This window comes from Homarus americanus, unplaced genomic scaffold (genome assembly GCF_018991925.1).
Source record: "Homarus americanus isolate GMGI-L3 unplaced genomic scaffold, GMGI_Hamer_2.0 scaffold13662, whole genome shotgun sequence".
Classification (NCBI taxonomy): domain Eukaryota; kingdom Metazoa; phylum Arthropoda; class Malacostraca; order Decapoda; family Nephropidae; genus Homarus; species Homarus americanus.
This window is the reverse complement of record NW_024747649.1, coordinates 5199-25800: the sequence shown is the minus strand read 5'-3', so window position 1 is coordinate 25800 and position 20602 is coordinate 5199. Positions and strand designations below refer to the sequence as shown.

Sequence of the window (20602 nt, the reverse complement as noted above, 5' to 3'; positions counted from 1 at the left end):
TATATATATATATATCGTGTTGCAAAGACAAGGAGCACCATTTACGAGTCAGATCAGCAAGATGAAACTACGACTGATTGAGGCGGGACTTCTGAACCTGTGGCTGGACGACATCATAAAAACCAAAAATGAGTTAAGAAACTCAGAGCGAGATAAAGATGAACTTCCACTGAACACTTAGGTAAAGAAAGTGTTGTGTTATCGGTGTTTAAGTTATTAGTGATTCTCATGTCTTTTCTTCTAAGTTCTGTTAAGTGAAACTGTGAGGATTCGTAGAAATACTTTTTAAATATTCTGGAAACTATGATTTTTAAATTGCTTAATTCTCAAATATACATATAATTTATTCATGAAATATTTTTTTTGATATATCAAGAAAAGTTTATCACATATTTTCTTTACATATAACACTTAGAGCAACTACTTTTATGCCTAAATAAAGGCATGAAATTCACAGTAGTAGGAATGTTAAATAAAATGGTATCAAACCGCATTATTTTCTTGTTGTTCTTGGCGTCAATACTCAGAATTCTTACTTATTTTTTTATCGAAACCTTCCACCTTGCTTCACGTAAAAATAAACATCCAAAATTTCTAGCGGGTATGACTTTACAAGAAGCCTGTAGTAAATAATTGAATTTAATGACAATAATTGTGGTGATCAGACTTTAACACAAAGATAAAATGTGGATGAGCTGCACGAAGGTAGAGATAATCAAATTTACCAGCCAGGTGAAGTCCTAGGGTAGAAACGCATGACAAAAGGCCCACTGACGGGGATCATATTAATTAACAAGTAATCTGCAGTATATTCAAGCTAAAATTTAGTCCCTCACATACACGGAGATTCGGGTTATGTATTAAAATCTTTGTTCTCTCTCTGTGTATCTGACGATAATTAAGATAATTCTACTGATGAATCCTCACACTTATGTTACTCTTGTGCAGGAGAGCTCGGATCAGGTGGTGTTGGGGCTGGACCGCTTACAGGGCGGCTTCTACCTACTGCTGTTGGGCTGTTGCCTCGCCTTCCTCGCCCTTGTTGCAGAGATAATCACCCACTTTTGATTTAAATGCCGAGTTTTATATGTAGTTGTTGATGATGAATCTCTGATACAGTAGGTACAGCAATACAAATGGACAGTTAATGTAGTTACATCAAACCAGTTCACACACACACACACACACACATATATATATATATATATATATATATATATATATATATATATATATATATATATATATATATATATATATATATATATATATATATATATATATATATATATAACCAGATAAATCAATTAAAAATTAAGTCGAATTGAATTAATTGTTTTATAATCTGTAAATGAGTAATAACAAAAAGAACAAAAATCCGCCGGTGCTTGAGCGAGCAAATAAAAGGAGCCACACTGAGGCTTTCGTTTCAGTGTTCTCGTCCACCGCGCCTCGTCTCCTAGTGTCTCCCGTGACCTACAGTTCACACTGACTTGCAGTAAGTCACCCAGCACCTTTCCTTGTTTCTATCAGCAGAACTATTTTACCATTTATCATTAGCCAGTGGACAGCATGAGGTTTTACTTAAGCCGCTTCTAATGAACATTAACTTGAGTTATATTTGCTGGGCGTATTAATGTTATGTAGAAAGTAATGTGTTGTGCGTATTTGATCAACTCCTGTATGTATCTGTACCCTGCAAAGATTTGACAATGAGGCGTATGCACACATCCTAACGTACAAATACAAACACATTCGCACATACAGACACAACTACACATACACACATACACCTATAATGTATATGCACACTCATACACACACCTTAAATAATTTTATCATTTTGAATACCCAGCACACGAAAACCAACTCAACAAGTAAAACATAAGCCACATAAATGTCATGATCGTATACTCTCTATCTTAATTAAATATGTTTAGTTATGCTTTTTAGAACCTTTTGTGTCGTTATTGTAAAATTATTTTATTATTATTTCGTTGCCGTATCAATGCTACTAATATTCAGTTATTTCCTATCATCGCACATAAACCAGTCAAATTCACATTTTTAAACCAAGTTAAAATCTGATCATACCGGGAATATTGAGAGAAGACCCTGTCATATTCTCTCACATATATCAACTTACCTCGCGCACAACTGCCGTCAAACCCTTTCGGAATTAATGGTTTCCTGCAATCGCACAATTAATATTATTGTTATTTTTTATAGAGAAAAGTAATGAAGTATCGACGTCCTAACAAGCCGACAGACTTGACTGAACGCACTAGAATAGTGTACATGTGGATGGACGGGATGACCTGCCGTTCCATTGCAAGGAGAACAGGTAAGAGTGCATCGACTGTGTGCAGGTGGATCAAACGCTGGAAACGAGAAGGTCACGTCAACACAAGACCTCGTAGTGGCAGACCTCTTAAAGTTATGAAAAAGCACAATACCACCATCACTCCCTCAGTGTCTAGATCTCCGTTTGCCCTATACGCTCTTAGTGCAGACTATAACCTTTTGTTTATTAGTCCTTATCTTCCTATGTAGAATTGCGTTTATTAAAACATAATAAAAAAATGTCTTTTTTTCAACGAGAAATATCATATCTCTATATTTTGCCGAGTTTGATGCTACAACCTTGTCACGAGTAGAATAATTTTTCCCCACAAGAAAATGGGAAACATAGTATTCAAGAGATTCGAGTCTATAAGAACTCAATCGCTTATAAGTATCAAAGCAAGAGTTACACTGCACTGACTATCCCTACAGGGTATAGTTTAGATTCCTTCATAATCTTGAGAGAAAAAAAACAGGATTTCCGCCAAATGTAATAATGAGTCACCCACCATCTTTAGTTCGTCCCCCCTTGCCCACTACCTCCCTTCAGTATCCCTCTCTTGCTCCTAGACTTCGTCCTCCACAGTATTCTACTCTTTCTAAACCTCTTGTTCTTCTTTAACGCTCAACATGCTGGGATAATTTTCACGCAGTTGTAACATTACTGTACGTTCATACTACCGAATAACACATTAACTATTACTCTCAGGTTTTCTGTAGTTTTGTTAAAAGTTTATTTATGACCTGACAAATTTACTCACACTCTTAAATGCATTGAGTCCTAATTGTATCCAAGGTACTTTATGTTCAAAGGAAAAAGACATTACCGAATTCTAAATATAAAATAACGAAACAAAATGTAATATTGCTGTGGATACTGGTGATAACAATGACAAGATCATGGAAGGAAGCAGAGACAAAAGTTTTTGTCCAATTGGAATCCGCAGCCAAATTTTTCTACTGTCATTTTTATTTTTTTACGGGTATTAGCCCACCCAGGCACAGGTCACTGACCCACATCGGGGCCTGGGGGCGAAAATGTAATAATAATAATGAACGATAAATATAAAAATGAAAAAAAACAGATAAAAAATGAGAAACAATATATGTAAGTTGTGTTGTCAATGTAAGAGAAACAATTGAGACCCTGCAATTGTGTGTAAATGAAGCAGAAAGTCAGATCAGCAACCTGGGACTTGGTCACAATTTTTGTGATGCCATGCGGCAGCAGGGTCTACCATTAGACAACACATTATGCTTCCAATATCTTCCCAGGCGGTAGTACCTCCCTGTTTGGTAGCTGCCTACTACTAGTTAAGTTATATACACCTAAGATATGTAAAGGACTGTTCAAACTGCCTGTATAGTGACGGTCATAGTCCAAGCTACATTCACGGTCCAGTCAAATATTATTTAATGTATTTTAATGGGAGAGTACAATGAAAGACAAAAGTCGTGTCGTGAAATTTGGTGAAATCATATGCCAAAGAGCTGAAGTTTTGGTGCGCTCTGCCTTGTGGTGGGGCTCTCATTATGTTTCACGAGTTATATTTAATCTTCGGACAAATCCGTGACACGACTTTTGTCTTTGATACAAACGATCACATTCAAGTCAAGGTCAAGTCACGTGAGAGAGACGATCCGTTGATATTTTGACCTGAGCGGGACTACTAGAGCGTCACTCCCTTGGTAATTGGTAAGAGCGTGCTCACGCCAGTCTGGCTTCAGTCGTCACTGAGTTTGGTGTTGTGAAACATGGATCCAAAGAAGTGGAATTATGAGAAAGATGAGTCTATTTAAAATAAAAATAATGATTATATGCTTCTAATACATTTATTACTAATCTGGTGAAGAGAAATCGCACATCTTACTGTAACCCGCAATGGTCTGGCTACAACTGAGGGACTCGAGACGGTGACCTGTATCCTAGTCCTGTGACCAGAACGAGATCGTCTCTTGACTGGACGGTATATGTGAATCCCCTAGTACCGTGACCGGAATGAGATCATCCCTTGACTGGATCGTGACCGAAACGAGATCATCCCTTGACTGGGCCGTGACCGGAACGAGGTCATCCCTTGACTGGACAGTGACCGTCAATATACAGTAGTGTGAATAATGCCTAATTGGTTTTCCATCGTTCCCGCTGTTATACAAGCTTACTGTTTTCCTGTAAATTTGAAAATTTAAAAGGTGACTATTCACATTTTTCAGCGAATATGTCAACAACTGTACGTATGACGACACTCATTGCGTTGTTGATGGTGAGAAAGTGTGTCGGTAGTACTGTGGACAGTAATGCCGGCCTCAGTCACCAAACAGACGTGCTGATGACGGCTCCCATGTACCACAGCAGTGTGGTAGTAGATCGGTGGATAGACCAGGTGGGCGAGGTGGTGAGCCAGGTGGTGGAACAGCACCTTGCTGGGTGTCACTTGGTGCTGGTCGATACAACAACACAAAGCTTAATGTTCTCAACGATGATCAGGTGAGTCAAGAAAGAAATAGGCCTGAATATCAAATTACTGTAAGCTTTCGAGAGTTGCAATAACTCACAGGGAAGCTGCTGTTACATTGTCTGTTACAGGGAAAGATACTTTTGCCTCCAATAGTAAAGTTAATTCCTTGATATTAGTATGCGTGAAGAGGTTTAGGTTATCGGCTGGAAATAAGATAAACTGTATGATGCCAAAGTGTTATAAATCGTGTAGTGCGGGGAACTAAATGATGAAATTAGCCACAGCCTTCATGTTTGTGGTGCATTGGTTCGGTTTAAAATAATAATAATATTATGGAATAATGATCACTAGTTCTTAGACTAACAATAATTTTGGGGACTAATCCAAAATGCTGGAAAGGAAAATAAGCATTAAACTGTGGTAAAATGCAGTAATATTTGCAAAACTAAAAATAAACAATCAATAAACGGAGAGCAAAAAGTATGTGTTATGCGTCTCTTGTAGAATCTTTACTTCTGAGAGATTAAGCTATAGTCAAGGAATTACAACACAACAAATGAGGACCTTTCAGATGTTTAACTCAGTCAGATAAACTTAGCGTGGTCAATTGTTTTTTCTTCTTAATTCAGGTATTTGATTATACTTGAGTGATTGCAAATTTCTTTCAGTTGATTTTTGTTATTATTGTTACAACTTAATGGAAATTTACAGGTAGGTGATAAAATTCAAGACGCCGTTTACTATCATAAGATTGCCATATTACACCTAAGTTAGATAAGGTAAGTTATGTTAGGTTACACTAATGAGAGAGACGTCATAAAAGAGGTAACTTCTACAGACTTGTTTCAGAAACTCTGACGAACCATCAATTATTATGTAGATTATTATAATATATCTAAATGAAGTTTCATAGAAAAAGTAATCTAATCTTACCAAACCTAACCTTACCTAATTAACCTTATCTAACCTACTTTAGTTATAATATGGATATCTTTTCATGGTCAACGATCTTAAGTGAAACAGCAATTTACAATGTAAAAATTAATTTCCATTGAGCTTTTGTAGTAAAAAGAAAGAAACATCATTACTTAGCAAAACACGTTAGTTGCTTTTGAAATCTTAATCGGCGATTATCTCTTTTTAGCGGGACACACACACACACACACACAATACCTCACTAGTTGGGAATCGAACCCTGGACCTTTATGTGTGAACATGGATCGCTGCCATGGCACCACAAGGAAAACAGGTAGCACTACTAGGCTTTCTATTATTTCACACAAGGCGTGCTCTTACGTCTTATTCTTGAGCAATATGAGCCTTACTGGGGATTGCCCGTGTCATCAATGTGGTCGTAGTTTCATTTTACAGACTCCAGCTAGGAAACACGAGCTTACCAAAATAACCCAACAGTCCATATACACGCCTATCCCTATTCAAGCACAGAGGACCAGAGTTCGATTGCATCAGCCCCTTTTAGTCTTTATATAAATGTCAGGGCAATACATTGTCTTTATATAATCATATCACCCTCGGATTCAAGTTGGATAAGTTTAGGTTTAGGAGGGAGATAGGAAGGAACTGGTTTACAAATAGGGTGGTGGACGAGTGGAACAAGCTTAGCAACCATGTGGTAAGTGCTGGAACGCTGGAAAGTTTCAAAGGGAGGTTGGATAGATTCATTAATGATAGAGAGTGGTAGTAACTCTCGACAGGAGCTGCCATGCACAGGCCAACCGGCCTATTGCAGACTCCTTATGTTCTTATGTTCCTTGAGGCGCGGCCCATTGACTGTTTAGGTCAGCATTAAAAGGCCGGCGCCCTCCGGCATTGTTAATCAACCCCTTACACAGATCGGACGTATTTAGCAGGGCTATTTACATAGCCTCCGTCCTTCTCTTAACACACATAGCTACAGTGATAAGTTTTGAACTGACCATCACTAAGGTTTTTAAATATATATATATATATATATATATATATATATATATATATATATATATATATATATATATATATATATATATATATATATATAACTTAAATGTATACTACGCGAACAGTAGAAGTATGAGAAACAAAATGGATGATATTAGGGCCTTGGTATGTACCGAAAAAATCGATATAATTGCATTCACTGAAACATGGATCAACCTAGACACACGTGAGTTACCAGTCGAATACCAAATTGCGGGTTACAAACTGTTCCATACCGATAGGCAGACCAGGAAAGGAGGCGTAGTAGCAATCTATGTTAAGGATAATCTGAAGTGTGAAATAAATAAGGAAATAAGTACTGAGAGGAATACAGAAACAATTTGGATAGAATTAAGCGACGGTCGGGAAAAATTAATCACAGGAGTAATATATAGACCCCCCAATCTTGATAGCGTCAATGAGCGACTTATCTGGGTTGAAATGCGCAGGGCTTCCATACACAACAAAGTCTGTATAGTAGGCGACTTTAACCTTGGCCAAATAGATTGGACTGACCTTACGGGTAACACAGAATCAGAGGATTTTCTCGAGACGATCCAGGACTGTTTCCTAAGTCAACATATAACCGAACCCACACGGGGTAATAATATACTGGACTTAGTTCTGTCGAACAGAGAAAACCTAATTAGCAATGTCGAGGTAGGAACGAACTTGCAAACAGCGATCACAAAGAAATTCGATTCCAGTTAGATTTTCAGGGCAGACGTAAGGAAAATTCCACTAAAGTACCAGATTTCAGAAGGGCAAACTTTGACAGTTTAAAGAGGCAGCTGAGAGAGGGGGTGTCGCGCTTGGCTGTGAACCTGACAGATGACACAGACCTGATAACGAGATCTGAGATTGCCGAGTTCCACGACAATTTAAATAGTGAGTTACTTAATGCACAAAGGCAGAACATACCATACAAGAAACTCAGATCAGACAACAATGACCCTAAATGGATAAATAATTATTTAAAGAACATCATTGGCCAAAGGAAGGCTATAGGTAGAAGGATAAATCGTGGAGAAATTCACCTCCGGGACTATTATAGGGTATTGGCGAGTAGGGTTACCGAGATAAGAGGAAAGCAAGAGGAATAATGAGGTAAGGATGGCAAAGGGGAGGCGAAGGCAAACCCCAAAGGATTCTACCAAATGTATCAAGCTAAAACACAGCGAGAAAGATTGGACCAATGCGGTCCAGACTTCAATGAGAAGCTCACTGATAACAGCCGGAGAAATGAGCAATAATTTGAATAAGTTTTCAACAGTTTTCACCACGAAATTTAAACATGATACCGAGGCACCGACTCTATTCAGAGATAGTGAAGAAAACAAATTAAGTGAGATAGTAGTGACTAGTAACGATGTTAGTAAGCAAATAGACAAACTAAAGCCTAATAAGTCACCTGGTCTCGATGAGATATTTGCCAGAGTATTAAAGGAATGTAAGGAAGAGCTTAGTATGCCCTTAGCAAAGTTGTTTAACATGTCCTTAAAAACAGGTGTAGTACCAGAATCCTGGAGGATAGCAAATGTAATACCGATTTTCAAGAAGGGGGATAGATCACTATCATCTAACTACCGCCCAATCAGTCTAACATCAATAGTAGGCAAATTACTGGAAGCAATCATTTCAAACTCTATTCGAAATCACCTGGAGAAGCACCGATTGATCAATGATTCCCAGCATGGCTTCACAAGCGGACGTTCTTGCCTAACTAATCTATTAACATTCTTTTCATCAGTTTTCGAATCGGTGAACGAGGGGCACAATTATGATGTGGTATATCTCGACTTTAGCAAAGCCTTCGACAGAGTCCCTCACGAAAGACTAATTAGAAAGGTAGAAGCTCATGGCATCAAAGGTGACATCCTTAAATGGATTAGGGCGTGGTTACAGGACAGGAAACAGCGAGTGAGCATTAACGGCACTAAGTCCCATTGGAGCAACGTCACAAGTGGAGTTCCCCAAGGCTCAGTACTTGGACCATTATTATTTATTATATACATAAACGACATAGATATCGGCATTGACAGCAACATAAGTAAATTTGTGATGACACTAAAATAGGACGTGTTATCAAATCTGACGAGGACTCCGGCAAAACTACAGGAAGATCTAAACAAATTTTTCGAATGGTCTGAAAAAATGGCAGATGAAATTCAACGTCGACAAATGTAAAGTACTCAGTATAGGAGATGTAAACAGGAAACCAGATACCAGATGAACAACGATGCCATAGAGAAATCCGACTGCGAGAGAGATTTAGGAGTAATGATAAGTAGGAACCTTAAGCCAAGTAAACAATGTGCTTTTGCTCGTAACAAGGCTAATAAAGTACTTGGGTTCATACAAAGGAGTGTTAGTTACAAGACTAGCGAGGTCATCCTAAAACTGTATCTTGCTCTTGTGAGACCACACCTGGATTACACAGTTCAGTTCTGGTCACCGTATTACAGAATGGATATAGAATCCTTGGAAAGAATTCAGAGGAGAATGACAAGACTAATCCCGGGCATTAGGAACCTTGAGTATAGAGACAGGTTAAAGCATCTTAATTTGCACTCCTTTGAGAGACGTAGAGCGAGGGGCGACCTGATAGAGGTGTATAAGTGGAAGGCAGGGCTAAACAAAGGGGACATTACAAAGGTACTCAAACTATCCAACCAGGAGCGAACTCGTAACAATGGTTTTAAATTAGACAAATTTAGATTTAGGCGTGAAATAGGTAAACACTGGTTTGGAAACAGAGTAGTGGATGAATGGAACAAGTTACCAAATATCATCATTAACTCGAATACACTGAATTGCTTCAAACATAGGTTGGATGCTCATATGAGCAATAGGGGTTGGTGTAAACGGGACTGCCCAGTATAGGCCAATAGGCCCGCTGCAGTTTCCTCCATTTTTATGTTTTTATATATATATATATATATATATATATATATATATATATATATATATATATATATATATATATATATATATATATATATCTTGATAAAATCACACGGGAAAATGGAAACAACGGAACACCTTAGCTTTCGTCTTTATTCAAGACATCTTCAGAGGCAACTGGATTACATGGACAGAGAGAGGCTTAATATACAGGGTGACCTTAAAAACATGAGGTCAGGTCATAATGATGTCATCCACTAATCCACACACCAACACACCGAAAAGCTCTGAAAACCGAAAGTTTGTTTTGTGGAGCAAATTTTTTTTTTACTATAATTAGCCCACCCAGGCATAGATCACTGACCCACATCTGGGCCTGGGGGGCGAAAATATAATAGTAATACTAATTATAGTAATAATTATTCATAGTAAATAAAAATTTTAATTAAAAAATACACCAAAATAAAATAATAATGATAACAATAATAATAAAATAATACTAATAATAAAGAAATACAAGAATGAAAAAAGATAAAAGAAGTGAGAAACACGACCTAGGCCTATGAATTATTATTATTATTATTATTATTATTATTATTATTATTATTATTATTATTATTATTATAATTGTTATTATATTTTCGCCCCTCAGGTCCCAATGTGGGTCAGTGACTTGTGCCTAGGTGGGCTAATACACATAAAAAAAACTAACCATTCTGAAAACCGAAAATTCCGAAATCCGAAATCCCTCTGGCCCCAAGGATTTCGGATAAGGGAATGTCAATTTGTATATATATATAATAACGGAATTATTTCAGACAACTGGCAACAGAGGGAGACAGTGTAGTGGTAGTGGACTCGTGGCGGCTGTTTTCTCAACCCCAGTTGGCCCAAAACCATGGAGCTATGGATCAGCTCCTGCAGGGAGTGTGGGGCGACGCCACGCTCACCTGCCGCGCCATCATCTTACTTCTTGATAACAATATTAGAAACAAAGTTGTTTTTAGGTTAGTTAAAATGAGAAGTTACTATGGTCTTCCATCAGTAAGTTATCATAATGTGCATATAGTCTAGGTGCTTAAGGCTCAATTTGGAGTTAATAATGCACTTTTTGATAAATTATGAGACTTGGAATGCAGTTACTTTGACCACAACCAGAAGGGTCAATCCGAAGAATACCCTAACAACCCGGATTGGTGTGTGGGCAGCGGTGGTAGCCTAAATGTGATGTGCAATATCTTCGATAATATGTGAGCTACATACTTACTTTTGGTGTTAATACCCAGGTTTTCATGGTCAAGACATACAATAAAGCTAGTATATTTTCATATAGGTGATGTCAGTCGTGCGTTTTTACAAGATTTCTGCCATATATATACATATATATATATATATATATATATATATATATATATATATATATATATATATATATATATATATATATATATATATATATATAATTAATTAATTAATCATGTTTTTATTATAACGTTTGATGTAGGATTATGATATACATATAAATATGGTCAAACTGACTAAAAAATTACTAATGGAATCAAAATAGATAAAACGACTGGAGGTTAAGTAAGTAAAACACACTCCTGTGGCTAGGAACAAAGCACACATAAAACATGTTACATAAAAAATACTCGTATTACTTCAAATATTATTATCATTCTGTTACATGTATTAAAATTTCCATCGAAGTATCACGTGAAGACATAACTAGAGCTTAACTAAAACATTTTGTGGCGAGGAACAAAACACACATTACGTTGTATATGAAATATGACCAAAAATTATTAACATTTTGATTTTCTCATCAAAATTAATTTTTTGTTTATATCACAACATTTAATTCAAAATGCTCTCATATATCCCAATATACAACCATTTCATGATATATATTCATGAACCAGATAAAAATAATGCAATGAGCTTGTACCCACATCCTACACATTTGTAGAGGGCAGTGCACTTCAAGTTTGCTTTTTAACATTTGCGTGATGTGTTACAGCCCTTGTACATCCACATTTGATGATTACCCGACAGGCTTCACCTGCTGGTAGTTGAGACATCCATTTCACTTGCCACTGTGCTGATGGTTCATGCCATGACCACCCAAAGTCCCCACGATCAGGTAACTGTGGCTCTTTCACAAGAGATTGACCCCACACATGGCCAGCTTGGAAGGCTGCACAAAGTATGTGTTGTGTGTGTTGGGGAAATGTTTTCGATTTCCCTTCCTCTCTGGGTATATAAGACTTTCCTCGCTACATTCACAGTTGTATCTGAATGCCACGCTCATAAATGATCACAACAAATCTTTCCACTACTGGTATTATATCTAATATCTCGTCTTTGGTTGACATTATAGCTAGCGTACAAAGTGATGCAGTAACCTCACTGAAACCACTCCACACTGACCATGCTGTACGTTTCACTTTTCCACCAAAGAACGAGACATCACAACCAGTCAAAGCGTGAAATAAAGGGAGCGAGGTACAATTGTTATCACCCACTGCTTCTGTCATGGCTGTAGCATCGAAATACCTGAATGCTGTTCCTGTATCAAATGCTAACGGCAAACAGTTACATGCAATCTGTTTAGCCATGCTAATGCAAAGAACAACTACATCTGTATCAACAGATTTTAGGATGATTTTCTGCAAACCCTGTTTAGCACCATCTGCTGCATCAAGCAACATTCTTGCGTCAGCCTCCGCTTGAGAACAAGGTATCAATACTGCAACATCAACTGAAGCATCAGAGGAGAGAACAATTTTGTCATGCGTAACAATGACCAAGCCAGGGAAACTCTCTGCGATTAAATGGAAGAGCTCAGTTTTGTTGTCATTTTCTCAAAGAAAATTAGCCCAATTGCTTGGTATTTTGTTTTCACCTTTAACCCTTCTTCGTATTCCTTGTTCCCCTTTCTTCCGGGTTGCTTCTTTGAAGCTGGATTTGACATATACATCAAAGACAACGTCGACTCTGCGAACATCACCAGCAACTGTCTGCGGATGTAATTCATGATCTTAACAACATAATCATCAAATGTGTGACGTATACTTGACTTGATCATGTTAACAATGAGAGCGCCATCAACTATTATTATTTTAGCAGTGGCCGGGAATACAGCATTATGATATGGAACCAAATCCTCGAGACAGGATAGGAGGAAAACGTTCATTCCAGGTCGCATACTTCCATAATCAGAGAGGGCTGGAGGGTTCGACTGATTTTCACGAGAGAAAAATCATCCATGTCACTCACTCTCACTTGGTAAGCAATAAATAGGGTTGAAAACAAGCTGCGGTCGCACAGTAGGGATGTAACCTCCTTCTGCTTTTATGATTCTTCCTTTTGGGAGTTACTGCTAACAAAGAGAGTTTGTTCTTAAGTTTTTCAGATAAGGGTACATTGCAATGTTTCAAACGCTCTTGGAAAATCTGTCACAACATTCCTGTCCTACTTTTTCAGTAGCATTGATGGTGGCAACCACTGCGACATCATCTTGTAGGTTCTGTGCACATTGTTTCATGTGTGCATCAACTTTCATTGAGGAAGCATTGTGTAACGGTTTGCCTCTCGTTGCAGGTTGTTCGCACGTCACATCATATCCTGACTTTGACATTTTTGTACTGGTGAATTTCTCTGGTACTTCTGCTCCTTCACTGCTTTTGTGCTTTGACACCTGTTTGAGGTTTTTCATTGAAATTTAAAGCACAGAGTCTATGGAACTTTGCACGTCTTCGCATGAATGATACTTCGAGACCATCAACTTCGCCAAGCCAATTGAGTTCCGCTCTGAATGGTAATTGACCAAATTTGTGGAATTCCACAAGGTTTTTTGCTAGTTTTTTATATCTTTTTCCAACAAATCGATCGGCATAGTCAGCTGGGCAAGACAAGTCCTTCTCTCTTCACAAAAGATACATTTGTTCCAATCAATGTTAGATGGCAGAACAGGTGCCACTTCACCCTTCACTATTTTCAGTCGCCTGTACATCTTTTAACTGGTCAGTAACTCGCTGAAAAATTAGGAAACAATGTACATAGGTCCCACATTCCCAATCATCTATTCTACATCTAACTCCAATGCTTTAAAAGCAATTATAATCTTGGGGTAGATGATTAGTGGGTCCCATATTCCTCACTTAACTTGACTAGTCACGTTGCCCTTTCTCTTAAGCTCCTCTGCGTGTGTGGTGGTGTTGGTGTGCTGATTAGTGGATGTCATGATTATGACCTAACCTCACGTTTAGTAAGGTCACCCTGTGTACATAAGCCTTTCTCGGTCCATGTAATTCAGTTGCCTCTGAAGATGTCTTGAATAAAGACGAAAGCTAAGGTGCTCCATTGTTTCCCTTTTCCATGTGTGATTTTATCAAGATTTATCTTAACCACGTTTTCATTGTGGATCTACATGAAAAATACATATAAAAGCATAAGTACATAAAAAAGGAGGAAACTGCAGCAGGCCTATTGGCCCATAATAGGCAGTCCTATTTACACCCTACCCCTATTGCTCATATATCCACTCAATCTGTGTTTGAAGCTATCCAGCGTATTCGAGTTAATGATGATATTTGGTAACTTGTTCCACTCACCCACTACTCTATTTCCAAACAAATGTTTACATATTTCGCGCCTAAATCTGAGTTCTCTCCTGTTTGGATAGTTTGAGTACCTTTGTAATGTCCACTTTGTTCAGCCCTGACTTCCATATATACACCTCTATCATATCGCCCCTCACTCTACGCCTCTCGAAGGAGTGCAAATTAAGATGCTTTAACCTGTCTCTATACTCAAGGTTCCTAATGCCCGGGATTAGCCTTGTCATTCTTCTCTGAATTCTTTGCAAGGATTCTATATCCATTCTGTAATACGGTGACCAGAACTGAACTGCGTAATCCAAGTGAAGTCTCACAAGCGCAAGATATAGTTTTAGGATGACCTCGCTAGTCTTGTAACTAACACTCCTTTGTATGAACCCAAGTACCTTATTAGCCTTGTTTTGAGCAAATACACATTGTTTACTTGGCTTAAGGTTCCTACTTTTCATTACTCCTAAATCTCTCTCTCAGTCGGATTTCTCAATGGCATCGTTGTTTATCTGGTAACTGGTTTCCCTGTTTACATCTCCTATACTGAGTACTGGCAAACACACCCTCATCCAATTTTTGTTTTTACCACAAAAGCTCTGTCCAGGTACCGTACCTGGGAATCGTCAACAATTAAGGTTTTCGGACCTTCCTTGTCAACCTTGTCCCTGACTATGCTAATGTCCAATTCGCCTATCAAAGGACTGAAATAGTTGGTACACTTAGCTGTTGTTGTTGTATCCTTGGTGTCTTTTCTCACCACCAGTTTGGTCGTCCCTCTCCTCACAACCTTCAATTCGCCTGAGTTTTCGTCAGACACGGGCTTTCCTTGTCTCGTTTCTTCCTTCATCCTCGCTAACACTTTCTTTAATATCAAGATTTCTTCCTTGTCCCTCTCTAACTCGGCCTTCTGAATGTCACAGCCCTGTTCTCAGGTAGTACTAGCCATTACTGACATCTTCAGAGGCAAATGAAATACCGATATTTATATATATACTCACCCCTGAAGATGTGAATTACACAAGCCTTGAACTTGTGTTTTTTTCCTTGTGGTTATCAGCATATACCAGATCAACCCACATGATTTACTTATATATATATATATATATATATATATATATATATATATATATATATATATATATATATATATATATATATATATATATATATATTTTTTTTTTTTTTTTTTTTTAGGTTGAAATTTATTGTTTTATTCAAGATATCTTCAGAGTTGTCTCTGAAGATGTCTTGAATAAAACGAAAAAGCTAAGGTACTTTTCCATTTCCCGGTGATTTATCAAGATTTATCTTATCCACGTTTTCATTGTGGATTTACATAGATATATATATATATATATATATATATATATGTGTGTGTGTGTGTATGATCTCCGACCAGAAGAGAGAGACATTCCATATTAGTTTAGCTTGTCAAATCTGCCTAATCATTATTTGAAACTAATATGGCGGCTATTTTCAAGATGGCTGCAAATTGACCCTTGAAAGATGATTTTTTCTTTAGAAATGATGAAGTTGGTCAATCTAAATGATCTTCGTGTCGATATATGTATGTTCGCCATGCTCACATGATTTTTTTCCATTTCTGATAATTTCCCAGATCTATATTTGTCTTATTTATGACTGTTTATGTACTGGTTTTATGTTTTTTCCAACTAGGTGAGGGTAGCATGTAGAGGGTCTCTGCATGTGAGGGAGTGATTGTCGGGCACTACCAGGGCGCACTGGTGACATCACTGCTGTGCAACCCAGCATGGGGTTCAGTGTCAGCTAAGTAAAAGCATGTCATACTGCAACAGCTTAGTGTCTCAAATGCTGCTTAACCAACCCCAAATCAGTTAAGCAGCCGCACCTGAATTGACAGGATGTGCCAGCGCAGGAGAGCCGAGCCAAGGATAACGGGGTTTTAGTTATCTGGATGGTGTACAGATCGCACGGGACTAATGACACTGGATGAACGATCGGACTAGGTGTAGGGCAAAAGGCATGAACCTAGTTGTATCCCATACAAGAAAGTGCTCATCAGGGTGGTAAAAGGTTAAACCCTCAGCCCTGAAGATCAAAAATAGTTATGGACACAAAATCTACCAACAAATCATTCCTCACTGACTGGGCAAAGTGTTGTCTTTGTCAACAGGATAAGAAGGAAGATCTTAAGACTCCACATGCAAATCCTGCCAAAAAAGGAGATGACGGTTACAAGAGCTTGGCAAGGAATGTTCCTCTATTTCATTCAATCAATGCACTGCCAATCAAGCTTGACCCTGTAAGACTTGTTGAAGATGATGGGATAGAGGAGACCTTGAGGAGAAACAAGGCACAGTATCATGAGAGTTGCAGACTTTTGTTCAACAAACGAAGTTAAATAGAGCTCAGATAAGGCGAACCTCTGCAGTTGCTACAGAGGAGAGCAGCAGTAGCAAGATACCACGAATGGTCAGAGACCCCAAAGCAACAGAATGCTTTCTATGTGAGGAAGAAGCTTTGGGAGATGACATAAGACATGCAATGACAATGAAACTTAATAAAAGATTGAATGATTGTGTGAAGACACTTAGCAATGGAAAACTCCTTGCCAAACTGAGTGCAGGAGATGTTGTGGCTCAAGAACTGAAGTATCACCCTCGCTGCCTGGCAGACCTGTACAACCGAGAAAGAACACACCGAAATGCTCTTGAGCAAGAAGAAGCACAAGAGCTTCATCCGAACAAGGACGCATACCCAACTGCTTTCTCTGAACTGGTCACTTACATCACTCAGATGAAAGCTTCTAGTGAAGGTACTGAACCACCCATTTTCAGACTTGCTGACCTGGTCACACTCTACAGACAGAGACTTGAGCAGCTGAGTGTTGGATCGCCCGATGTTCATGCTACTCGACTGATGGACCAGCTGCTTTTTCACATCCCCCAGCTGCAAGCTCATCACCAAGGAAGAGATATCCTTCTGGCCTTTGAGAAGGATGTTGGCTCAATCCTGGCACAAGCAAGCAAATACTGTGAAGTAATCCATCTGGCCAATGCTGCTGGGATGATACGACGGGACATGCTTCAGCACAAGTCACACTTCAGCAGTACATTTCATGAAGGATGCATTGAATAGGCTGTTCCACCATCACTGCTTCAATTTGTATGCATGATCGAACATGGTGCAGATATCAAATCCCAACTCCAGCATGGCGCATTGAAGTCTGACCTTGCTCTGTCACAGCTCTTACAGTACAACTGCTTTGCCAACTACAAGGTAGGAACACAAATCCACAGACACTCCAGGAACCATGAGACACCTTTTGCTATCTACGCCGGCATGTCTGTGTTTGCTAAGACAAGAAAGAGGCAGCTCATCGACAGAGTTCTACAATTATCAGCCCAGCTAGGAGAAGCAGTTGTAGGCCTGTACGTGGAAGATGGAGTGGTGTGTCCACCTATCTTGAGGAAGCAGTTGTTCACGACTTCAGCAGTGGACATCATTGACCACAACCCCACTGCGACTACGGCCAAAACGTTCTTCCATGGGACCAGTGTGTCCATCTTCCAACATCCAAGCCCTGAGCAGGCTGGTGAGGAGCGTGAGCCACTCAGACGGAATGCAGATACGATGGTCAAGAAAGTTCCTGAGCTTCCAGAGGCATTCACCAATGTCCGACCAGCTTATATTATGAAGAATCCCAATCCTCCCTTGGTAGCACCTCAGTCATTGTAACCAGATATGCAAATGCTTTCGCTCTGGACTTTGCAGCTGCATATATGAACAGCAGTAAATGCACAAAGATGTACTGTCAGGAGAATTCACAGGGACCAGTGCTAATAGTGAGTACTTTTTTTTTAGTAAGTTTTTATTTATATATTTTTTTTACTAAAGGTGTTATTTTATGTGGATAAAAATGTTACAATGACTTAAAACTACAAAAAAAATGATCTGAGCATGCTTGAAAACATACATATCGACACCAAAAATCACTCAGATTGACCAACTACATCAATTTCTATAAGAAAAATAAACTTTTGAAGGTCAATATGGCGGTCATCTTGAAAAATGGCCGCCATATTGGATTTTCAAATGGCCAATTAGGCAGACTTCACTAGTAACCATTAGAGAATTACCATGCCAAATTTGATGTTTGTATCACCATTTGCATGATTCTCTTGAAAAATTGCATTTAGCTGCCCCACTAATAGCTCGAATAGTTGAATGCAAGGCGGAGAGTTGGAAGGGCCGCTGAATCAATGACTAAAGTCACCAGTGAATTAGACTTCTACGGACACCAACTGAACATAGCTGTTTGAACGATTTGCCGTGATGCACGACCCTATAGTGAAGGTTTCTTGGTATATAATGAGCATCTGCTTAGCCTTACATTCTGGGATACACTGCAGCTCGTAAAGTAATGTATTCACTTGCTGTAAGTATAGCTTTTGTACAAATGTGATTATATTTTTATTACCAGTTGAGTGTATGTTGTTCTGTAGATTAAATTCTTATTTCCTCCCACAGATTTCTGGAGTGGTGTGAGCTATGGCGACGGCCAGAGGCTCGTGTGGTAGTGGTGGGTGGAAACGAGGGCGTGGAGGACGTCCTCCTACATCACAGTCTCCGCAACACCATCCACACCCTTTACCTCACCTTCCACCACTTCACTTTTCACAGCGGCCAAGGACCATCACCTAACAGGAGGCTCAAGAAAGGAAGCACCATGAGAGGTAATGATCCCTGAGGTTTTACTGTAGACATTAGGAAGAGATTTTCTGCAACAAGGGTGTAATCAGAGTCTAATTATACCAAGTCAAGCCACTTCGAGTCGAAAATTTTTCCTTTGCTGCGCAGGACGTCATATGGTCAGCTGTGATATTGGCTGATACATGTGCTGTATCTGGATGCATATCAAATTACAGACTACATGATAAAAGTATATTTCATTGATTTCAAAAGGATGAAAAAAAAGTGAATTTTATTGTGCATGTAGCAAATATATACAGTAGGGTGCAACAGCAGGAAGGGCAATACCTTAGAGTCGTTTGCAGGTTTAAATTTAAATTCCTTAAAGTCTAAAGTTCAGCTTGGGAACCGGGTGTGGAGAGACTAGTCATCTATAATATATCCAGTGGACATATTGACAAATTGAAAACCTCTAAACATATATAATTGTAATGTCTGATTTTCTGTAATGGCTTGGGGGGAGAGAGAGAGAATGATGATAATTATAATCATTAATAATTTGTGTAATTATTTTCTTTATTTATTTTATTTAATTCTTGTTTTCCTTCTACTAGTAAATAGTTAGCTCATATGCCTATGATAACTTAATTGCTTTTACACTGATACTGTCAGCAAAATAATAATAGAATTTAGAATAATAAAGGGAGGAAGAAGATTAATAATAATAATAATAATAATAATAATAATAATAATAAATTTTTAATTATAAGGATATCATAAAAATAATGATTACACAAAAAGTTCAAGCGACTAACTGTGTGCTAGGGGATGAGAAAATCAGGAAATATGGCAAGAATATCTACTAATACAGTGGGGTGGTCTCACCTGTGATAAATACGAGTCCTCCTTACTACCAGTTTCTTCGACTTCGGCCAACGACGTCAAATTAGCTCCTCCTCCTGAGCATGGATTGACTTGATATAATTAGACTTTGGGTGTGAGCATGTAATATTCAGAGAATTTCATATTACAATACATTTTTTTTAGGACAAGCAAGGTGCATCATATTTCATCATGATCATATCGAATGAATTTTTTGGTTATAAAAAATCTGTCTATACTCCCAATAAAGATATATTATTACCGTTACCTTGCTTTAACAGAAGACAACAAACAACTGTTGGTTTATAGACGGTGTCTGTACTGCAACAGAGGCGAGGCTCAAGTCCGACTACTTTACCGAGGTGACGTAACCCCTCGGCTCTGGCGAGGTATCAATTTTTTCCCGGGTGAGTTGCCTTCACACCTACTGTAAGTATAGGTAAATTTTGAAGCAACATATTTTTTTTCCCTTTCTCCCTTTAAAATAGTTACATTCATCTAGTAGAACATATAAAGAGTTACTTCCATCATCTGCTTGCTAACTTGTGTACACATATAAAAATATAAGACAGTAAGGAGTCTGCAATAGGCCGGTTGGCCTGCGCATGGCAGATCCTGTCGAGAGTTACAACCACTCTCTACCGTCCATAAATCTATCTAGCCACCTTTTAAAACTTTCCAGCGTTCCAGCACTTACTACAAAGTTGCTAAGCTTGTTCCACTCGTCTACCACCCTATTTGTGAACCAGT

General features: G+C 38.4%; 1 protein-coding gene across 1 annotated transcript; it reads left to right on the top strand.

The window, feature by feature from the left end:
• Nucleotides 1–1445: 1445 nt before the first annotated feature.
• LOC121879821 lies at nucleotides 1446–20259 on the top strand (the record flags this gene model as incomplete). Its single annotated transcript, XM_042386615.1, has 6 exons — nucleotides 1446–1498; nucleotides 2230–2344; nucleotides 4558–4831; nucleotides 10502–10690; nucleotides 18809–19014; nucleotides 20134–20259. Coding segments are annotated over exons 2-6 (901 nt in total), but the record flags the coding sequence as incomplete, so codon positions are not given.
• Nucleotides 20260–20602: the final 343 nt, after the last annotated feature.